This window comes from Dromiciops gliroides, chromosome 4 (assembly GCF_019393635.1).
Source record: "Dromiciops gliroides isolate mDroGli1 chromosome 4, mDroGli1.pri, whole genome shotgun sequence".
Lineage (NCBI taxonomy): Eukaryota > Metazoa > Chordata > Mammalia > Microbiotheria > Microbiotheriidae > Dromiciops > Dromiciops gliroides.
The window spans coordinates 339,754,952-339,774,239 of NC_057864.1; the positions used below are offsets into that span (position 1 = coordinate 339,754,952).

The window sequence follows — 19,288 nt, forward strand, 5'->3', positions numbered from 1 at the left end:
CCAGCAAGTAACACAGAAAACAGTAAAACTTCATTTTAGAAACCTTTAATGTAATTCAATTAATTGGAGCAAGGGTTTTCAGGTGTTCAACCACCCCCACCAAAAAAATAAATCAATGCAATGCCATCTGCTGCTGCAGGTCGTACTAGAAACAAGCCATCAAGGTCTAAATGACAAATATAAGAATGAACTAAAAAAAATAATAATAAAATCTGTTTTAAGCCTCTTATTGGCTAAATCCAATTGAGTATCGATGGAGAAAAAAGACGAAGGAAAACCTTTATTAAAAATGCTAATTTGTTCTGAGACTGGAAAAATTAGTATTTGATGTATTCCAAAGCATGTGTTCCCTTATAGGTACAGGGATTTAAAAAAAAATAATCTTAAAGGGAATCACCATCAAACAATTCTAAGACCTATAGGAATCTGCTCCAATTAAAAAAAAAACCTGTTATTTCCTGAAATTTCACCAGTCATATCTGCCATCTGAAAACTCTGATTGTCTCTTTTTAATAAGGAATGAACTTGTGAATGATTCTCAAACTTCAGTCCTTGTTTCCTCCTTGCCCTATAAAGCAAATTTAAAAATTCTATGAAAGCTTAATTGGAATGCTTAAAAGGTACAGCAGCTACATACAAACAATTTTTAGAAAATAAATGTAAAGCAAGATATGCTTAATATTTTCCCTAAAATGATCCTGTACCTTTAAAAATAAAATCTCATAAAAATGTTTTAGCAGATACACACAAAAAGATTGAAGAATTTAACTTATGAATGTTTTCAAGTTCCTATAACATTCTTTAGTTTCAAAATGTAAGTAGCTGAGACTTTAAAAGAACATAATAGTATATGGCTGAGTTTCTACCAAATTTGAGTGCATGTTGCTACTGTTCAGAAAGTGACAGCTCACAGAAACATTTAAAGTCACAGTCTACCTTGTTTTTGTCTTGTCTTTAAGGCACTGTTCTTTGTTTTCCCAATGATAAGGTGCTTTTCAAGAATGGACAATAACCTGCTATATATTATTTATGATTTGTACCCTTTGCATTAAATCTGGAATGTAACTTCCTGTATGGCATCTTATTTCTAATGTAGAAAAAAAAAATACAGGTTTGTCAAGCACTAAATTCCACTTCAAGGATATACAGTTAAAGAGTATTGTTCTCCCACAAATTGACTCCACTTTTGGACCAATAGTCAAAAATCCACCAACTGATCATTTGGCACATTCTTCTCACAATTTAGTCTATGAACTGACATCCTGAGTGAAAATGGGAATAATGCAGCTTTCAGGCTTTAAAATGACTAAATTTAAACTGCTGGCAGTTAGGAAACTGTCAACTCAGGACAGTGAGTCCTCCAAATTAAAAAACTAAAACGAAACTGCAATAGGCATGGTAAGAGGAAAAAACAAAAATCCCACAGCAGCAGCAGCCACTTAAAATATAAGCCAGCCAGCCACAAGGATTCATGAAGAATATTTTAAGTATTCCTGTTGAGTACAAGTGATTGAACTGCTTTTTCTTCAAGGAAGATGCTCCAAAATATCCTATATGCATCCTTTGGAGATTTAAAGATTTTGAAACACTGTCTTCCATGTAGGACATCTCAAAAGGTAATATTTTGGTTTCAATAAACTACACAAATAAACTATGTGTCCATGTTATGATGTTGTGTCTTAAAGAGTATGGTAGTTTCGTTCTTTGGACTTGCAGAATTTATAGAGAAAGAAAACTACAGCCTGCACACTCAGCACAAGAACAATTCCTCCAATGAAACTAGCTGCATCAAAAGTAGATTTTCTTGGAGAAGAGGTGGGAAGCACAGTAGTGTTTGGTGCACCTGTTAGGTAAGACAGAAAAGAAATAAATATCTTTAATGGAAAGTTACCAAGATTTAGAGTCTTTGATGCAACTTCCTCTATCTACAACATACTATAATGTGTTTTTAGCCAAATATATTACAGAATTTTGGCACTGATAGATACCTTAGCAGGTCAGGTTAGCTAGTTCAACCTCCCTCCCAACAGCAGGAATCCCATCTACATTAGCATGATACTACAATTAAAATCCATCTGAAAATTCTTTCTCCTATCAAGTTCTTCATAAGCATTTCACATCAGGTCAACTTTCTGGTAGCTCAAGTAAATCACTGAAGTGAGAAAATAAAGTCTATTATTCAACCTTCTTTAAATCTACCCAGAGATTTTTCAGGTGTCATATTTTATGGGAGACGAGAATAAGATTTCTCAAGTTATTAAATGAGGACCTTCTGGCAGCTTCATTAATTTTTTATGTAATTACATTGAATCTTAGTTAATTGCTTCTTACTCATTCATTCAACAAGTATTTATCAAACCCTTATATGTCATGCACTGGGTACCAAATGCTATTCCAAGGGCTTGGAAAAGTTCAAGAACAGGAAATACTAGCAAAAACACTAAGGGGAAAATAATCACATCTACACTCAATGATACTAAATTTTACTGGGTTATCAGATAAGTGAATTAAAATACATTTTAAATTATTTCATTAGTTATAATAATTTTGAGAAGAGTCTGTAGCTAATGTTAACTTAAATACTCTCAAATTCTAGGTACATTTAATATCATGTGATAGTAAAATGAAGATGTTTATAAGTTTTCCTCCCTCTGATCACCCAAAAGAACTGTCTCCCTTGGTCTGCCAAAAAATTTGGTGACAAGAGAGAGCAGTAATGGAAAGCTACATACAGGTTTTAAAATTTGTAATCTGAGGTTCCTTTCAGAGATTTAGAACTTTTACCTGAAAATCAAGGTCATATGTAAAAGAGATCCCATCCCCAGCCACTATAACGAGTGCTGCTCTTATACCAAAGATTGCTTTATTTATATATGAGAAGAAACACTAATTGCTCTACTATGCCACCTAGATTTTAAATTGGTGGCACGATACTTGAGGTCCTTTTGGTAAAGATGGAAAGTAACTTTTCAACAGGTTTTAGACAAGACAGAAGTAATGTCCAGTAGACAAACTATGGGGTCACAAAAAATTTGATTAACATAGTTCTCAATTTCAAAACAAAACATTTAAATTGACCAGCCCAAGAATCTAATGCTTTATCACTCTCTCACTTCACTAACATGTTTCCAAATGTAGAGCTGGGCTTTCATTTGGAGTCCTGTAGTAATCAAGCCCTCACCTAGTTAGGGATGTACAGGGATGCCCCTCAAATATTTTAAAGTTTCCCAGAGGCAATGTTACATAGTAACAAAAGGCTATCTTATAGCAGCCTTAATGTGTTGTACACAGTCTGATTTATCTCTAAGTCTATCGTCTCAGTAAGAATGAAAAGAATGTATTCACGATTGAGTTTTTTTAGTGGTCAGAATGAGTGCTGAAATTAAAAATATTCATTGAAACTTTTAAGTTGCTACAATTAGACATTAACTACAAAATTCTATTCAGGGGATCATGAATATTCAATTTAATAATAATTCATTATTTGAACTGTCTGCCTGCCAATTCTGATGATATTAAAAAACAAGACAAAACTCTGTGGCAAGACCTATTACACTAAAGCCAGTCCTCAAGAATGGAAGATGACTCTTAATTCACAACCATACCAGGATACATATGGAAAAAAGTCATTCATCCTCTCTCATTCTTACAATTTTAACAATGAGTTACTTTACCTGATGTGACAACTGTGGTGACAGCTGGGATGGTTGAGGTTGCAGGTGAAGGTTTAGCTGGATCAAAGAAAAGGTAAAACTTTAAAATTAACTGCCCCCAAATGTCACAGAACCACCCAAGCTCTGGCACAAATGCTATTAACTGCAAAATATTTCTTGTACTGAGAGCTCAGTTGTTAAATTCTGGCCAGACAACAATGATCAATATTAATATCTCCTCTTTGTAAAGAGCCAAAGATAGCACTTCCAGCCTCCTCTATCAAATCTACTTTCATTAAGTTGTTATCACTATTTGTTTTGTTTGTATTTTCATAGTTAGCTTGTATGTAACACCTAGAATTCTACAATATTAAGGCTCCAGGGTGAGGATATATGCCCTTTGAGTTTAGCAGCAGGTGTTCAACTATCATTTGATGGTAAAGTCAAGGCAACAAACATTTATCGCATGGCTACTCTGTGCCAGGCACTGTGCTAAAGGATACAAAGAAAGGCCAAAGACACAGCCCCTACTCTTGAGGAGCTCACGGTCTGATATGCAAACAACCATATACAAAAGAGATCTATCCAGGATAAATAGAAGATAATCTCATAGGGGAAGGGGCATTAAGGAGCATGGAGAAAGACTTCTTGAAGATGGTAAGCCTTCAGATTAGACTTGAAGGAAGCCAGGAAACCGAAATGAGGAGGGGGAAACAGCCAGTGAAAACAGTCAAGAGATGGAATTTCATGTGCCAGAAAAGCAAGAAAGCCAGTGCTACTGGATTGCAGAGTAGATGAAGAGGAAAATAAAGCATAAGAATATAGGACAGGGTCAGGTTGCCAAGGGCTTTATAAGACAAAAAAGGGAGAGGGAGCCAATGGAGTTTTACTGAATGGGAAAGAGGGAGTGCCAAAACTGACTTCAACTTCACAGCTCAATTGAGGATGGACTGGAATGGGGAGAGATTTGAGGATGACCGACCAGAAGGCTATTACAACAGTCTAGGCATGAGGAGATGAGGGCCTGCACCAGAACTGTGGCATTATTGAGGAAAGGAGACATTTACAAGACATGGTGTGAAAGTAAAATCAACAGGTTTTGGTACCTGATTGCATATGGGGAGTGAGTTGCAACACTTAAGTTGCAAGCCTGGGTGACTAGGAGAATGGTGGTGCCACTGACCATAAGAGAGAAGTAAAGAAGAGGGGAGGGTTTGGGAAGAAAGATAATGAACCCAGTTTTGGATGTATTGAATTTAAGATGTCTATGAGACATCCAGTTTGAGATGGTCAAAAGGCAATTGGCAATATAAGACTGGAGGTCTGGAGAGAGGTTAGGATTAGACAAATTAGACCAAGAATCTTCTAAACGGAAATGAATAGTTGAATCCAACTGAGGTGATGAGATCACCAAGTGAAACAGTATTAGAGGGAGAAGAGGGGCCCAAGACAAGAGCCTTAAGGGACTCCCATGGTCAGCAGGCATGACATCGATAAAGACCCACCAAAGGACTCTGAGGACTACACAGGGAAGAGAATCAGGAGATAACACAATCATGAAAATCCAGAGAGAAATTGGAGAAGCATATATCAAGGAGAAGAGAGTGACTAACACTGTCAAAAGCTGCAGAGAAAGGTCAAGAAAGAGAAATGTAGAAAAGGCCATTAGATTTGGCAACTGGTAACTTTGGAGAGAATAGTTTCAGTCAAATGAGGTCAGAAGCCAAACTACAGGGAGTTAAGAGCTTGGGAGAAAAGAAGTAGAAGCAGCTAAACCAGATAGCCTTTCAAGAAGTTTAGTCACAAAAGGTTAGGGAGACAGAGGACAATAGCTAGCATGGATGGACAGATCAAGTGAGGGGTTTCTGAAGATCAGAGACACATGGACATGTTTGTAGGCATTAGGGAGGCAGCTAACAGACACAGACAAACAAGTTATCTAGATAGATAGATATATGTAGAGATAACAGAGGAAACAACGTTGGAGAAGATGGCATGCACTGGGATCACTTGTGCCTATAGAAGGGGATTTGCCTTAGCAAGAATGGTCAACTCTTCATTTGAGACCAAGGTGAAGTAGCAAATAGAAGGCATCTGAATGAGATGAGTAAGAGAGGTTTTAACAACTTATGAGGCAAGATTCTCAGTTGAGAGGGTAAGAGAACCATGGGAAGTATTAGGGATAAAAAAGTATGGGAAAAGAGCTATGGTAAATGAGACAGTGAATCAATAATAAGGGAAATATAAAAAAGACTGTCTCACCACACTGAGGGCCCAGTTAAGATTATGTAATAAAAATTTGTATTGGACTCAGTCAGCATGTTTTCATGATTTTCTCCAGCAGCACATGAACAGGAGCGAAGGCAGATGACTAGAGTAACTCAAGACCAAAGTTTGGCAGGGTAAGAGCCAGCAACAATGTGAATGGATAAGAACTTGAGAGGACAGTGTAGAGTTAAAAATCAAGGGGTCAATATAGGGAAGGAAGGAGTCAGTGCAGGGGTGATGGCTCTGGAAAGAAGTGAGGGGAGGAAGAACTAGAGTTTACATGAAGACAAAGAACAAAGTTAAAGGATGCTAGACAGAAGGACTATTAATATAACCGTAATCCACATCATTGTTAAGAAATATATGTTGGGTGCCTACTATACACAAAAAGACCACGCTATCTTTCAAAGATAAAAGGAGACAGCTTCTGGACTTCAGGACCCAACAATCTAACTGGAGATGTAATAGCCCTAGTAGCAATACAAGGTAGCACTCGTGAATAGTGCCACTATGACTCTACTGTTAAATTATCTTGGGCATTTGTAAAGGCTAAGTAAATACAGTGTTCTGCTAAAAGTTTACCTTCCTCCATGGGTATTTGTTTTGCCTCATCTCTCCTCCTCCCTTTCCAAGTACAGAATTCTAACAGTGGAACTTGATACTTTTATGAAAATAGTTTAAGTGATAGACCCAGAGTTATGTGCAAACTTGGAACTGCAGTAAGTAGTTTGTCCTTTTCACATTGCTTAGGATTTTAGCAGGCCATGATTATTTTATTTGGATGAGATCACAAACAACAGTTTTATTCAACTCAATAAACATTTATTAATTAAAACCTGCTTTCTGCTAGATCTGCTCTAAAGTTCACCCACTAAAAGAAGAATATTTGGAACTAAACCTTCATATATTTAGTTTTTTGCTGCTTATTAAGATGTGTTTTCTTAATGAATATAAATGGTACAATTTACAAATTTGTGACATATTTAATGACAAAAGTAATTATAGATATTACTTTTAAAAATAAAAAAATCAATAGGGTACTATTAAATAATTTAATCCACACCTACTACAATTAATTTCACTTTTGGTTGATAATATTTGGAAGAAGAGCATCACTAAATACTAATTACTCCACCTGTTTCCAGTACTCAAGTATAGCACAGAAGGAATGACTCCAGCTTTTGTTCATTTACAAAAATAATGAATTTCTTAAATCATTCTGAAACATGACCCTTTCTCTCCATTCTCTCTTTTACTTTGCTTCTTTATTCCTCTCCCTTAATTTCTCACATTTTTCTATTAAAAGTTAAGAAAAATTTGACTTACATCAGTGGCAGGGCTCAGGGCCACAGGAGACCACCTCAATGTTTTTATCATATACTGAATAGCACATGTTTCCTAACTATACTTTCCCCCAAATTAACTACAGTAGAAAAGAGATATCCTCTATCTAATACAGTAAATTCCTTCTTAATATAACTGGCTCAAATGTTCCATGAAGAGTCTATGGTAGGGAAAAGTAGTAGATAGCACAGCCATAAAATAGACTGTTGCTTGGTAGAAGGGTTCCCTTCTCAGCCATATAGTCAAATTGAAATTGTCTCTACATTTTAGTTACTAAACTAATATTAAAAGAAAATGACTGGGGCGGCTAGGTGGTGCAGTGGATAGAGCACCGGCCCTGGAGTCAGGAGTACCTGAGTTCAAATCCAGCCTCAGACACTTAACACTAGCTGTGTGACCCTGGGCAAGTCACTTAACCCCAATTGCCTCACTTTAAAAAAAAAAAAAGAAAATGACTAAATTTTTAAAAATAAAAAAAAGTGTCTATACAGATACTTCAATACTTCAAAAACCAAAGATCTTACCTATGTGGTTACTCCCTCACTACTGTAAAGACCCTCTATGATTTCACAAAATGTCATCAACAGATTCTGTGACTAAGCAATTTATCACCCTGTGGCTAAGTAGAGACGAGCCACTCCAAACTTAGCTAGAATATTATACAGTAAAAGTTGCAAGTACCACATATGATATTCATTGATATTTTTAAAAAACCCAACACTTATTAAATGCCTACTATATAACAATGAACTCTTCTACAGAAGATATACAAAGATTAAAAAAGGATAGTCCCTACTTCCCAAGTAGCATATTATTTTGTGCCCAACATAAATTATTACTTCCACTCAAATCTAAGATGCTTCATTGTTGTGTGTAGATGCTAATGGATTTCTTAAAGGCTATACCAGCAGAGCACAATGTGTAACAATTCCTATACCTACTGAAAAGACTAGAGGAGCCTAGCTAAATTCACTGCAGCTCATGACCAGTTAATAAAATACTGTGGGAGGGGCAGCTAGGTGGCACAGTGGATAAAGCACCAGCCCTGGATTCAGGAGGATCCAAGTTCAAATACGGCCTCAAACACTTGACACTTACTAAGCTGTGTGATGCTGGGCAAGTCACTTAACCCTCAATGCCCTGCAAAAAAACCCAAAACCAAAAACACAACAAGAAGAAATAAAATAAAATATTGTGGGCCATAGTAATTCATGTCTAAGGGGTTGCAATTGTCATTGGAGAAGGGATAATACATACCAGTGAAATCATAGATACTTGCAAGTATTAAGGTATGACTGAGCAATCTTTTCTTTATACTATTTTAATTAAATCTAGAACTTTTAAGATATTCAAATGTCAGAAAGTTACCCTAAGAAAATAGTAATAAAAACAAAACCTTGAAATACCATACTTAAATTACCTGTAGAATTAGTTGGAGATGGACCAGCAGTAGGTTCCACTGAAAACAAAAGCAGAAACATACATCAACAAAATTATATAAAAGCTATTCAAAATATTAAGATCCAAACTAATATATTTTCTTGGTCCGGACTTAAGAATTCACTAAAGTGGTGGTACTCTTGATGTCAAAATTCCCTCCATCAACACAGATTAGCAATTCATATGCAACTTACACTCTTTTTAGAATTGTATAAGACACTGAAAACTTTAAGTGAATTGCTCCTGCTTATACAGCTAGTATATGTCAGAAGTAGGATTTGAATCCAGGTTTCTTGTTTCCAAAGGTAACCCTATACTCCTCAATGTCTCTTGAGTAGCATAATACTCCATATCTTACAGATGGGTAAACTGAGACTGAAGTCAAATGACTTGCCCAAGGGTAACATAACAAAAGTTAAAGTCATAATTTAGACAAAGGATTTAATCCCAATTTACATGACATCAGAATAATCAGTTTGGTTTTGAAACACTTTGTCTTCATTTGAGGTAAAGGCCTCAACCCCAACCACCTGTCCCCAGCTGTGGTTTCTCAAAAGCAATGAACTAAAACCAGATTTCGTTGCTATCAGTTACTTACCTAAACAGTTACTTGAGTTGTTAATAACAGTACAATTTGGAGTTGTTGCATTTTCTGAACAGTAGCCACCACCTACTAAAAAAGTAAAAGTTGAAATAAATACTCTGAAACCAAGCAGCCTCAATGTTGTTATATACACCAGAATGAATGCATAGAACAAATGTCTGGTGAAATGATATCAATACGGGCCAAGACAAAGAGAAAAGAAACCAGTAACTCCTAAAAACTGAGCATCAGAAACACTAAAACCCATATATCAGCACAGTAGCCCCCACCACTATAATCCTTTCATGTTGTACTGGAGGAATAGCAGATAAATTTCTAGCCCAAGAAGCAGTCATATCACCTCCAACCCTATCTTCATAAAGGCTATATCATTTAGATAGTCATTTAGTCATCAAAAATTACCATCCCCATCTCTACTTTATGCCACATCTGATCATCTTAAAAAACCTGTTGCACTTCTCTTAAAAATAGTATATACTGGGGCAGCTAGGTGGCGCAGTGGATGGAGCACCAGCCCTGGAGTCAGGAGTACCTGAGTTCAAATCCGGCCTCAGACACTTAACACTTACTAGCTATGTGACCTTGGGCAAGTCACTTAACCCCGATTGCCTCACTAAAAAAAAAAAAGTATATACTATAGTATAGTATATACTTAGTATATATACTAAGTGTCATAATTAGAGAATATTACATTTCATTTAGTTAGTTAATACACAGTACTAATATAGCAGTTTTCTTTTAACTTTTAGAGGCTAATAAAAATTAAGAGAATCTTCATTTAATTATTGTTTTTTCCCTTACATGTCTTTTGGGTTAAAACTCAAATTTATAATCCAAAGCATGTAAGAAAAAAAACCTGACTGATCCTACTTTCCTAATCTTATCCCCTGAAGGGAAAGGGGCCTATAGAAATGATACTACCAACTCTCAATCTACAGACATGCTAATCTTCCTTAGATAGTCTAGCTATTTATCTATAGCAGAAACACTTCACACCTCTCTGGACCTCTGCTTTCTCATCAATAACTTACCTTTCCTTACCTTTAAGGCCCCTTTCAGTTCTAATGTTCTATGTACAAAGAGTCCACAACTTCCCTCTGGGGCCCAATTTAGTATTTTATAACCTGAAAGTTGAAGGTTTTCCTTATTCTGCCCAAATTTCTGTAACTTTACAAGCCTATGGGCTAACTAAAGGGAATAATCCAGGAAAGAGAAACAAGGAAAGTTAAAATTAATCCTTCAAACCTCAAAGTTTCCAAATGAATAGAACACTAGAGCAAGAGGGTCTTAATCCCTAGAATTTGCAGCTCTTTTAAAATGTTGATAATTGAATTTCAATACAATTGGTTTCTTTTGAAATCTTCAGGGGCTTTACAAGTAGAGTCCAGACAGAAAAAAAGGAAAACCACCCCCCCAAAAAAACGTTCAACAACACCCTCTAGAATGCTCTCTTTACAATACTTACTTCATTTTTTATTGTCATTAATATTCTTTCAGTGGCATATATATTCAGTATATGTTAGATAATATTGTTTATTTAACACAAGTTAAAATTCTTACCATTACAAACTGTCCAGAAGCATGAGCCATTTTTGCTCTCAACACAGGAACTGCAATTAGTGTGTACTTCACAGCTTTCTGAAATAAAATGTTTAAATCAACAACTTGAGTTGTATTCTTAATGTATATTCAGTTCTGTTTATCTTTCCAAAACAACATTTGACAAGCAAAAGTAGTCATTTTCCTTGGTGCTAAAAACTGTGTAGTAGGCAAGGATCTACCTGGAATGGGAATCAAAGGATAAGTAATGAGTTTATGTAGTTTATTCTTATTACTTTTGTTTTTGTTTTTTTTTGTTTTGTGGGGCAATGAGGGCCAAGTGACTTGCCCAGGGTCACACAACCAGTGTCAAGTGTCTGAGGTCGGATCTGAACTCAGGTCCTCCTGAATCCAAGGCCAGTGCTTTATCCACTGCGCCACCTAGCTGCCCCTATTCTTATTACTTTAAACAAAAGCCAAACTGATTTGGTCAAGTCATCTCTAAAAATATAAGATCCTTTTATAGAAAAGCAGAGTATTATTTTAGAATACGCTCAATATAGTTATCTTTTTTCCCCCAAAGGAAGAGTTTTCAAATGAATTCATAAAATCTCAGGGTTATCATGAGGAATCTCTAGGCATTTCATGAAAGAAAACCAAGCTCATGGTATTTGCTTTCTGTTTTATCCTATAAACAGAAGAAAGCCAAATAGAAACCAGGCTCACTAACCCATACCTATCAGTACCTGTCCACCTGTCCCTGTGCATACTTAGAAAGCCATAAATATAAAAACATCATCTGTTTGATTTTGTTAAATATTTCCAAATTACATTTTAATTTGGTTCAATGGCACTTGATGTTTCATAGCTCTGCCAGAGTTAAGGCATGAATATACATTATTTTAAAACTTCAAAAGTTTGGAAACTACTGCCATGGAAGCCTAATGGTCAGGACAATAATTTTTAATAGTAACTCAGGTTTCCATGGAGTGAGCTAAATAACCATCCTGAAAATGACTTTGGGTGAGCAAGCATAAGACTTTTAACTCACTCCTTATTAATGACTCACCTGTTTTGGAGGCCTTTGTGATTAGAAACCAGATAAGCCTACAAAGGGGCCCTTTGGTCACTAAGTAGTTTGTCAAAGTCAAATGAACGGTTTAATCATATGGCGAAAGCAAATGAAAAAAAATTGATTAGAGCTAAATGCTTCCAGCCACATCTGGAATCAAGGTATTCCTGAAAATGCAATCTTGGGCAAATAATGGTGTTATGGTAGCATAATTAGTACTAGACTTAGGAGTCAGGAAGACCAGGGTTCAAATTTCCCTTAGACATTTATTTATTATTTCTGTGACCCTGGGAAAAGTCCTCTCTCTCTGAGCCTCCATTCCTGTTCTGTGAAATGAGACAATGGGACCTGCTGGTCTCAGAGACTCACTCCAGCTTTAAATATGTTCTATGACTATAATTTTCTTTAACCTTTGACCAAGACCTGTGCCTTCAGCTGTGTATGGAACTGCCTTGCACCAGACCAGAGGAGTAATTCATATGTAACTTAAAACAGTGCTGTCAAACTCAAATAGAAATGGATCCCTATGGGTGATGTATTGACTTAGAAAACTAAAAATTAACATTATCTATCTTTTATTGTATTTTTATTTTACTTTTTGTTGTTTAAAAAAACCAAGTAGTTTAATCTGTTCCACCACTCCTACAGTTTTTGGAGATGAGAGTTTAATACTTTGAGGACAGCCTAAGGCACTGAGAGATTGTAGCTTACAAATAGTCATATAACTAGTATTTGTCAGAAGCAAGATTAGAACTTGGGAATTCCTTGACTCCAAGGTTAGTTGTCCACCTATTATGAAATTCTGCCTTTAAATAAATAAATAAATAGATAGATAAATAAATATTACCACCTATCCAGTAACATCTCAAAATAACGGTTGAAAAGATAAAACACTGATAAACATTGATGTTTAGTGAATACCAGGCTATAAGGCACAAGGGGGTTCCTATAATAGACATTCCTCCCTTCCAGGAGGTTAATAAGATTACAGATTTAGAGCATATCTTAGTTATTACTTAGTCCTACTGTTATTTTACAGATAAAGAAAATAAGGCCCAGAAACCTGAAGTGTCTAAGGTCCTAGGAAGAAAGTGACATTCAATTCAGGTTGTTGAGTCATTTTTCAGTCATGCCCAACTCTTCCTGAACCCATTTGGGGTTTTCTTGGCAAAGATACTGAAGTGTTTTGCCTTTTCCTTCTCTAGCTCATTTTACAGATGAAATGGAGGCAGATGGGGTTAAGTCACTTGCCCACAGTCACATAGCTAGAAAGTGTCTGAGGACAAATTTGAACTCAGGTCTTGATTCTAGGCTTGGTGCTCTATCTACTTCCACAATTTATTTTAAACAGAAATCTACCTAACAAGCACAGGGCATCTTATGGGAGAAAGGAGTCAAGAATAATTTCAGGTACTTCACTTTCTTGCCTAGATGTTTCAACAACTATCACAATGGGACAACTCATTTTGATCTATTTATTTCATAATTAATGTAGATATGAGTACTGTGCACTCCAGTTCTCATGCTTGTAACAGAATTTTTACTGAAATTTCTGAAATGTCATTTGATACCAAATCCAGTGTCCTTTCAATTATAACATATCACTTTCCCCAGTAGTATTCTTTCTTTCTTTCTTTATTTTTGGTGACGCAATTGGGGTTAAGTGACTTGCCCAGGGTCACACAGCTAGTAAGTGTCAAGTGTCTGAGGCTGGATTTGAACTCAGGTCCTCCAGACTCCAGGGCCGGTGCTCTATCCACTGCCCCACCTAGCTGCCCCCCCAGTATTATTCTTTAAAATTTCCAAATGAAAATTAATATTTCAATTCCCAGAGCTTTCATTAATATCATTACCTATATTTTTCCTAGTTTTATTCTGAAAGTCATTCAGACTTTAAATTTAAGGAAAATTATTAACAATACAAATGTACTAAAGAATTTTGAGTAAAATCAAATCAAGGTTCTTAATTCAGCCTGGGAATTAGTTCACCAGACAGCAAATTGAGAACTCTTCCACTACACATTACTTCTCCAGTTAACATTCTATGGTAGCATAGTATTGGGGGGAAAGCAATAGATTTGGAGTCACAAGACTTCACATTCCAAAACTGCTACTTAATAGTTTTGTGACTGAGCAAGTGATTCATCTTTCAGTCACCTAAAACGACTCTGCTATTCTGTGATTAACTAACTACTTTTATGTGGCTCCATGCTTTAGCACATATTTCTGTAAAGAACTGAAAGAGATAGGGGGAAAAAGAACAGTTATGGTCCTGGATTCAACACCATTTATTCAGAATATGCAGGCCTTAGTTCCCCAGACTGAAACTTATCCATGTAATAGTTTCTACAAACAGAAACTGAACTCAATTTCTGTACCTTCAAGTTACATGTATCGAGTCACATCTTTAAAGGTAATGAACTTGGCGCTTCTAAACTTTTCCAGAAAAAAGTTTTTCAACAATTTAGCACTGACAATTTAACAAAGGATACAATGCCCATTAACAGTGCCTTCCTGGAAAGGAGGTTAAACTTTTCTATTCTAGTTTTCTGATTTTAAGGGTGTTTAACAGGTCCATTTCCTGCACCTGGAGAACACGGTGTAAACCTATGGGCAGTTTGGAGGCAGGCCCGCATACACTCACACATCGTAAGGTGTATTCTGGAGCAAGAACTTGGTTAACCTTTAGCCAACATTTTCGTGCCCTTTTCTCCTGATCGGTTAATAAGCATCTATTCAGCGCCTACTCAGCGCTAGGCCAGAAAGCCAAAGATGACAACCTTAAAAATGACTTTTCCCCCTATCCCAACCTTCAGATGGCTCCAAAAACCTCACACGGGGCTGTCTCATCTACCCCAGGAACCAAAACAAATGCTGGGGGAATCAGCTTGGTCTGTTTCCACATCTCGGCAAACCCCAGAGGTCAAAGCCCCTCCAGGCGAAGTAGGCGTATTTAGTCCTAGTTATAGTAGCACTTCCCGGGAGCTGAGTCTCCTAAGTCTTGGCTGTCCGCATCTACAGGTGGAGGGAGTCGCGTTTCACCCCCGACTTTCATGGGGCTGTAGGCGACTCCACCTGGGATCCCCCGGAGGGGGGTGGGGTGTGGAGTCCGTGGGGGAAAGGAAGTCGGGCAACCAAGCAAGGACACATACGCGCTGTCCCGCCGGCCTGGGGGGGAGCCACGTCGGCTCTCTCTGGGCCTCTGCACAGAGAGGTCAGGGCTTCTACCTCCATCTGGATAAAGTTAATTGGGGGAGAGGAGGAGAGGGAGAAGAGGAACGGGTCACGGGGCCCAATCTTCCCGGGCATCGGATATACATATATACATATGTACACACATATATATGTACACACACACACATATATATATGTGTATGTGTGTGTGTGTGTGTACACATGTTTCACAAGCTCGTCCCGTCCTGGTCCCAGAAATCGAGCTGGCCGGACTTTCACTCCCCGGGATGATCCGCCATGTTGCCGGAAGAGTTAACCACCTCCCCCGCCCCGCCGGCCACACACGCGCACGCGACCCAGCGCCCGAGGAGAAACCGCCGCCCCGCCCCCACCTGGTGCTGGAGCCTGGGTCGGGGCGGACTCTGTCGTGGGTTCGGAAGTGGGCTTCTTCGTGGGCTCAGGAGAGGGCTTCTCCGTGGGTTGTGCGGTAGTGGGCTTCGGCGTGGGCGGCGCCGACGAGGAATCGTTTAAGTTGGCCGTAGGCATTGTGGTTTGGGCAGCGCTGAGCACGCACAGCGCGGCCAGGCAGGCGGCGGCGGCCCAGAAGAGCGGCCCGGAGGGCCCCCGCATCCCGTTCATGGCGCTGATGCTCAGGCAATGGACTGCCGCTGCGGAAGAAACTCCGTCCCCCTACGGCGCCGCCTCGGAGACTCCACTTCCCGCTGGCTCACCCAGGGGTCACGTGAGGGGCCACGGCGAGGGGGGGGCTCGGCACGAGGGGGCGGGGCGACCAACCAGGACCTGGCGGGGCGGAGCCAGGGAGAGAAAGCTGGGGCAGGGCGCGCGGTGGAGGTAGCTGGCAGGGGAGCGACCTAGCTGGGAGTTCGGTCTGCCGAGTGTCCTCTCTCTCTCCGTCCGCCCCGTGGTGGCCACACCTCCTCCCGGAATAGGGGAAGCGCGGCCCACCTGGACCCGTATCCCAACAGCCCACGTGACCTCTGGGGCGCCTGCCTCCTTGCCCGGACCCGCCCTCTGCCGCTCGAGACCCCGCCCCTTTTGAAGTTGAAACAACTTTGTCCCGCGTGGGGCGGTCATGGAGTTTATACTGAGTAACTGTCCACCCACCCCCAGCCCCCCGCAATTCCGAGAGAACTGAGCCGAGCTAGCATGTCCCGGGCCCTCTCCTTTTTCCTGAGTGCCCTGCCCAGGGCGGGAAACCTGAGTCACGCAGCTGGGGGGGAAGGGTTTGCTGCCGGCCAGCTGGTCCGACCGTATGAGTCAGGCTGAGCCCAAAATAGAAAGCGGGTGCTCGGCCTCCTTCACACCGCGCCCCAGCGGGCCGACCAGCCGCGGCCCCGGGCTTCAGGCTTGGCTGCCTCTGCACGCCCTCGCCCCACCCCACTCCGACTCACAGGATGTCTTAGAATCTCGAAACACCCCGGGAGACGGGCTCCTTAAGGGGGGCACCGTTTGCGTCCCCAGCTCGTGATAAGCACATAATAAGCGCTTAATTTAAAAAAAACGTTATTTTTGGTTTTGTTTGGGCTGACGTAGTAATGCGAGACTAGATTTGAATTCAGGCCTCTCCTGTCTCCAAATCCAGCTGCTTTTCTTAAATGCTTCTAGATTTGTCTTGACCTAACCCTAATCACACCTCCCTCCACCAGAGCAGTGCTCCCACTCCCTTCCAAGTCTTGCTATCTTAGATCTGGAAAGGGAGACGCGACACAGTGGAAAAGTGAGAGAGGAGCCGTTCAGTCCTTACCAGTATGACCTTGGCAAGTGACCCTACCCTCTTTAAATTTCAATTTCCTCAAGTGTGAAATGTGAGAAGGTTTGGACCTTAGGACCTCTCAAGTTCCTCCCAGTTCTACATCTGTAAAGTTAAAGGAACTTGTCTTCCCAACTTGCACCCTGAGTTAGTGGCAGAGCAGGGATTTTAAAAACCAAAATGGCCAAGTATTGCCTTGGTTGTTTTAAATTCACCGTTTCCTTGTTGCTGACAGTTTTAGCTGCCATCTGATTCATTTCCACGGATATTCAAGAATCATAGCTCCTACCATTTCAGAAATCATCTACTTAAGTTTGGGATTTTTATTATTTGCTTAACACTGTAAAAGTAGATAAATAGATCTACTTTTTATATATAGTCTAGCTTAATTTTATTGCCAGTGCTTTTAAAGAAGCCATAATCATGTTAACATACAACTTAAATGAATATTCATACAACTTGAATGAATCCTCCCATTTCCTTCCAGTATTTGAAAGCTTTTTTTTTAATATATGGTACTACTTTTTAAAAAAATGTATTTATTTTGGGGTGAGGCAGTTGGGGTTAAGTGACTTGCCCAAGGTCACACAGCTAGTTAAGTGTCAAGTGTCTGAAGCTGGATTTGAACTCAGGTCCTTCTTAATCCAGGGCCAGTGCTCTATCCACTGCCACCTAGCTGCCCCTCCTTCCAATATTTGAATACAACAAAACACATTTGATTTAACCTTGTTAGAAAGAAGTCACTGCGCTCCTTCTGGATACCTCATTCTGATATTCTCCACAAAGACAACCTAAGACTGTTCAGTTTTGGAGCTTCTTTATACTAGTTAATTCATCCTCATCAAACCTAGAATCCACTAAAAATACCCATCATTTTCACGTTAATTGTTGTTCAACTATGTCTCCCTCCAAACTTTTGCAGTTGATTTTTTAAGATTCAAGTGTAGGACTTTATTGCTAGATCATAGATTTAGAGTTGGAAGGAACCTGAGAGGTAATCTATTCCAACCTCCTCAATTTACAAATGAGACCAAGGGAATTGAAGTGACTTGACTAAGAGATTTGAACCGAGATCCTTTGGCTCTAAATCTCTTTCCAATGAACCTCCTATCTGCCTCTCATACATTTCATCATATTCAATTTTAACCCATCAGCTTCTTTCAATTCTTTTGGATCCCAATTCTGTCCTCCAGTGTAGTGGTATCCCAGCTTCAGGTAGTTCAAAAATTTGACAATCATGACATTTGTGTCCTCATCTAAGTCTGACAGAAACACTGACTAGAAGAGAGGCATGGATCTTCAAACAAAGGCATGATTTCCACCTGTCCAAAATGTTGTAAAAAGGATTCCTCGTTAAATGCAAATTAGACTACATTTCACAGAATCTCAGTTAGAGAGTAATTGGATGTGTCTCTCAGGGTTGAAACTCAGAGATTCTGTGACTAAATAAAGAACCTTAGGCAACAACTATTTCCCACAAAAAACTTACTGGAATTCACTGGTGTGGATGTTATAATCTAACAACTAGACCAGACCAGTTGTACTTGTTCAGTTAATGATGCTATAAGTTTTAAATTATAGGCTTGCGTATAGACATAAAAGCACTGTAGTTATACTAGTAGTGGCTCCATCATTCTTTGTAAAGATTGTTGCATCTACCCCCAATGAAAACTTGAAATCAACCATTTATCCCCAAGGTTTAGATGCTGCCTTCCAACATCTTTTATAATTGCTGCAGTTGGTAGATTTCCTGTCATCAGTAGTCTGTCAATGGAGGCTATTTGGCCACTTGCTAGGGATGTCTTCAGTCTCTCCCTATCCACTGGTTCCTTCCCTATGGACTACAAAGTCTCCCCATCCTTAAAAAGAAAAAAAACAAAATCTCCCTAGGTCCAGCCTCCGCTGCTGTCACTCTAAATCTATTTTTTTAGTCAAACTCCTTTAAAAATCCATCTAAACTCAATGCCTTTGCTTTCTTCTTATTCCCCTTATAACACTATGCAGTTTACCTCTGACCCCATCACTTAACTGAAATTGCTTTTTCCAAAATTACCAGTGATTTCCTGATCACCAAATCTAATGACTTTTTCTCATCCTCCTTTACCTTTCTATAGTATGTGATGCTGTTCATCACTTTCCCCTCTTGAACACTCTGACTACTCAGTCTCCTTTGCTGATTCATGTCCAGTTCACTCATTGTGATGTACCCCAAGTCTCTCTTCTGGGTCCTCTTCCCTTTTCTCTTTAACTGTTAAGGTACCTCACCAGCTCCCATAGATTTAGTTACCATCTTTTTTTAGATTATTCCTAGATCTATGTATTCAACCTCAATCTCTTGAGCCCCCATCTCACATAATATGTGTTTACATGTCAGACTTTTCCAACCGGATGTCCTCTCAGTGTCAAATTTGACATGTCAGAAA

At 39.1% G+C, this 19,288-nt stretch overlaps 1 protein-coding gene across 1 annotated transcript; it reads right to left on the reverse strand.

Annotated features, from left to right (window-relative positions):
- Nucleotides 1-29: 29 nt before the first annotated feature.
- On the reverse strand, nucleotides 30-16,018 carry CD164 (CD164 molecule). The gene is made up of 6 exons (XM_044000860.1): nucleotides 15,487-16,018; nucleotides 10,870-10,947; nucleotides 9,304-9,378; nucleotides 8,686-8,724; nucleotides 3,675-3,731; nucleotides 30-1,843 (listed from the first exon to the last, which is right to left on the reverse strand). The coding sequence occupies exons 1-6, from the start codon at nucleotides 15,731-15,733 to the stop codon at nucleotides 1,680-1,682; spliced, it is 660 nt and encodes a 219-aa protein (XP_043856795.1). The 5' UTR covers nucleotides 15,734-16,018; the 3' UTR covers nucleotides 30-1,679.
- Between the last annotated feature and the right edge of the window lie 3,270 nt (nucleotides 16,019-19,288).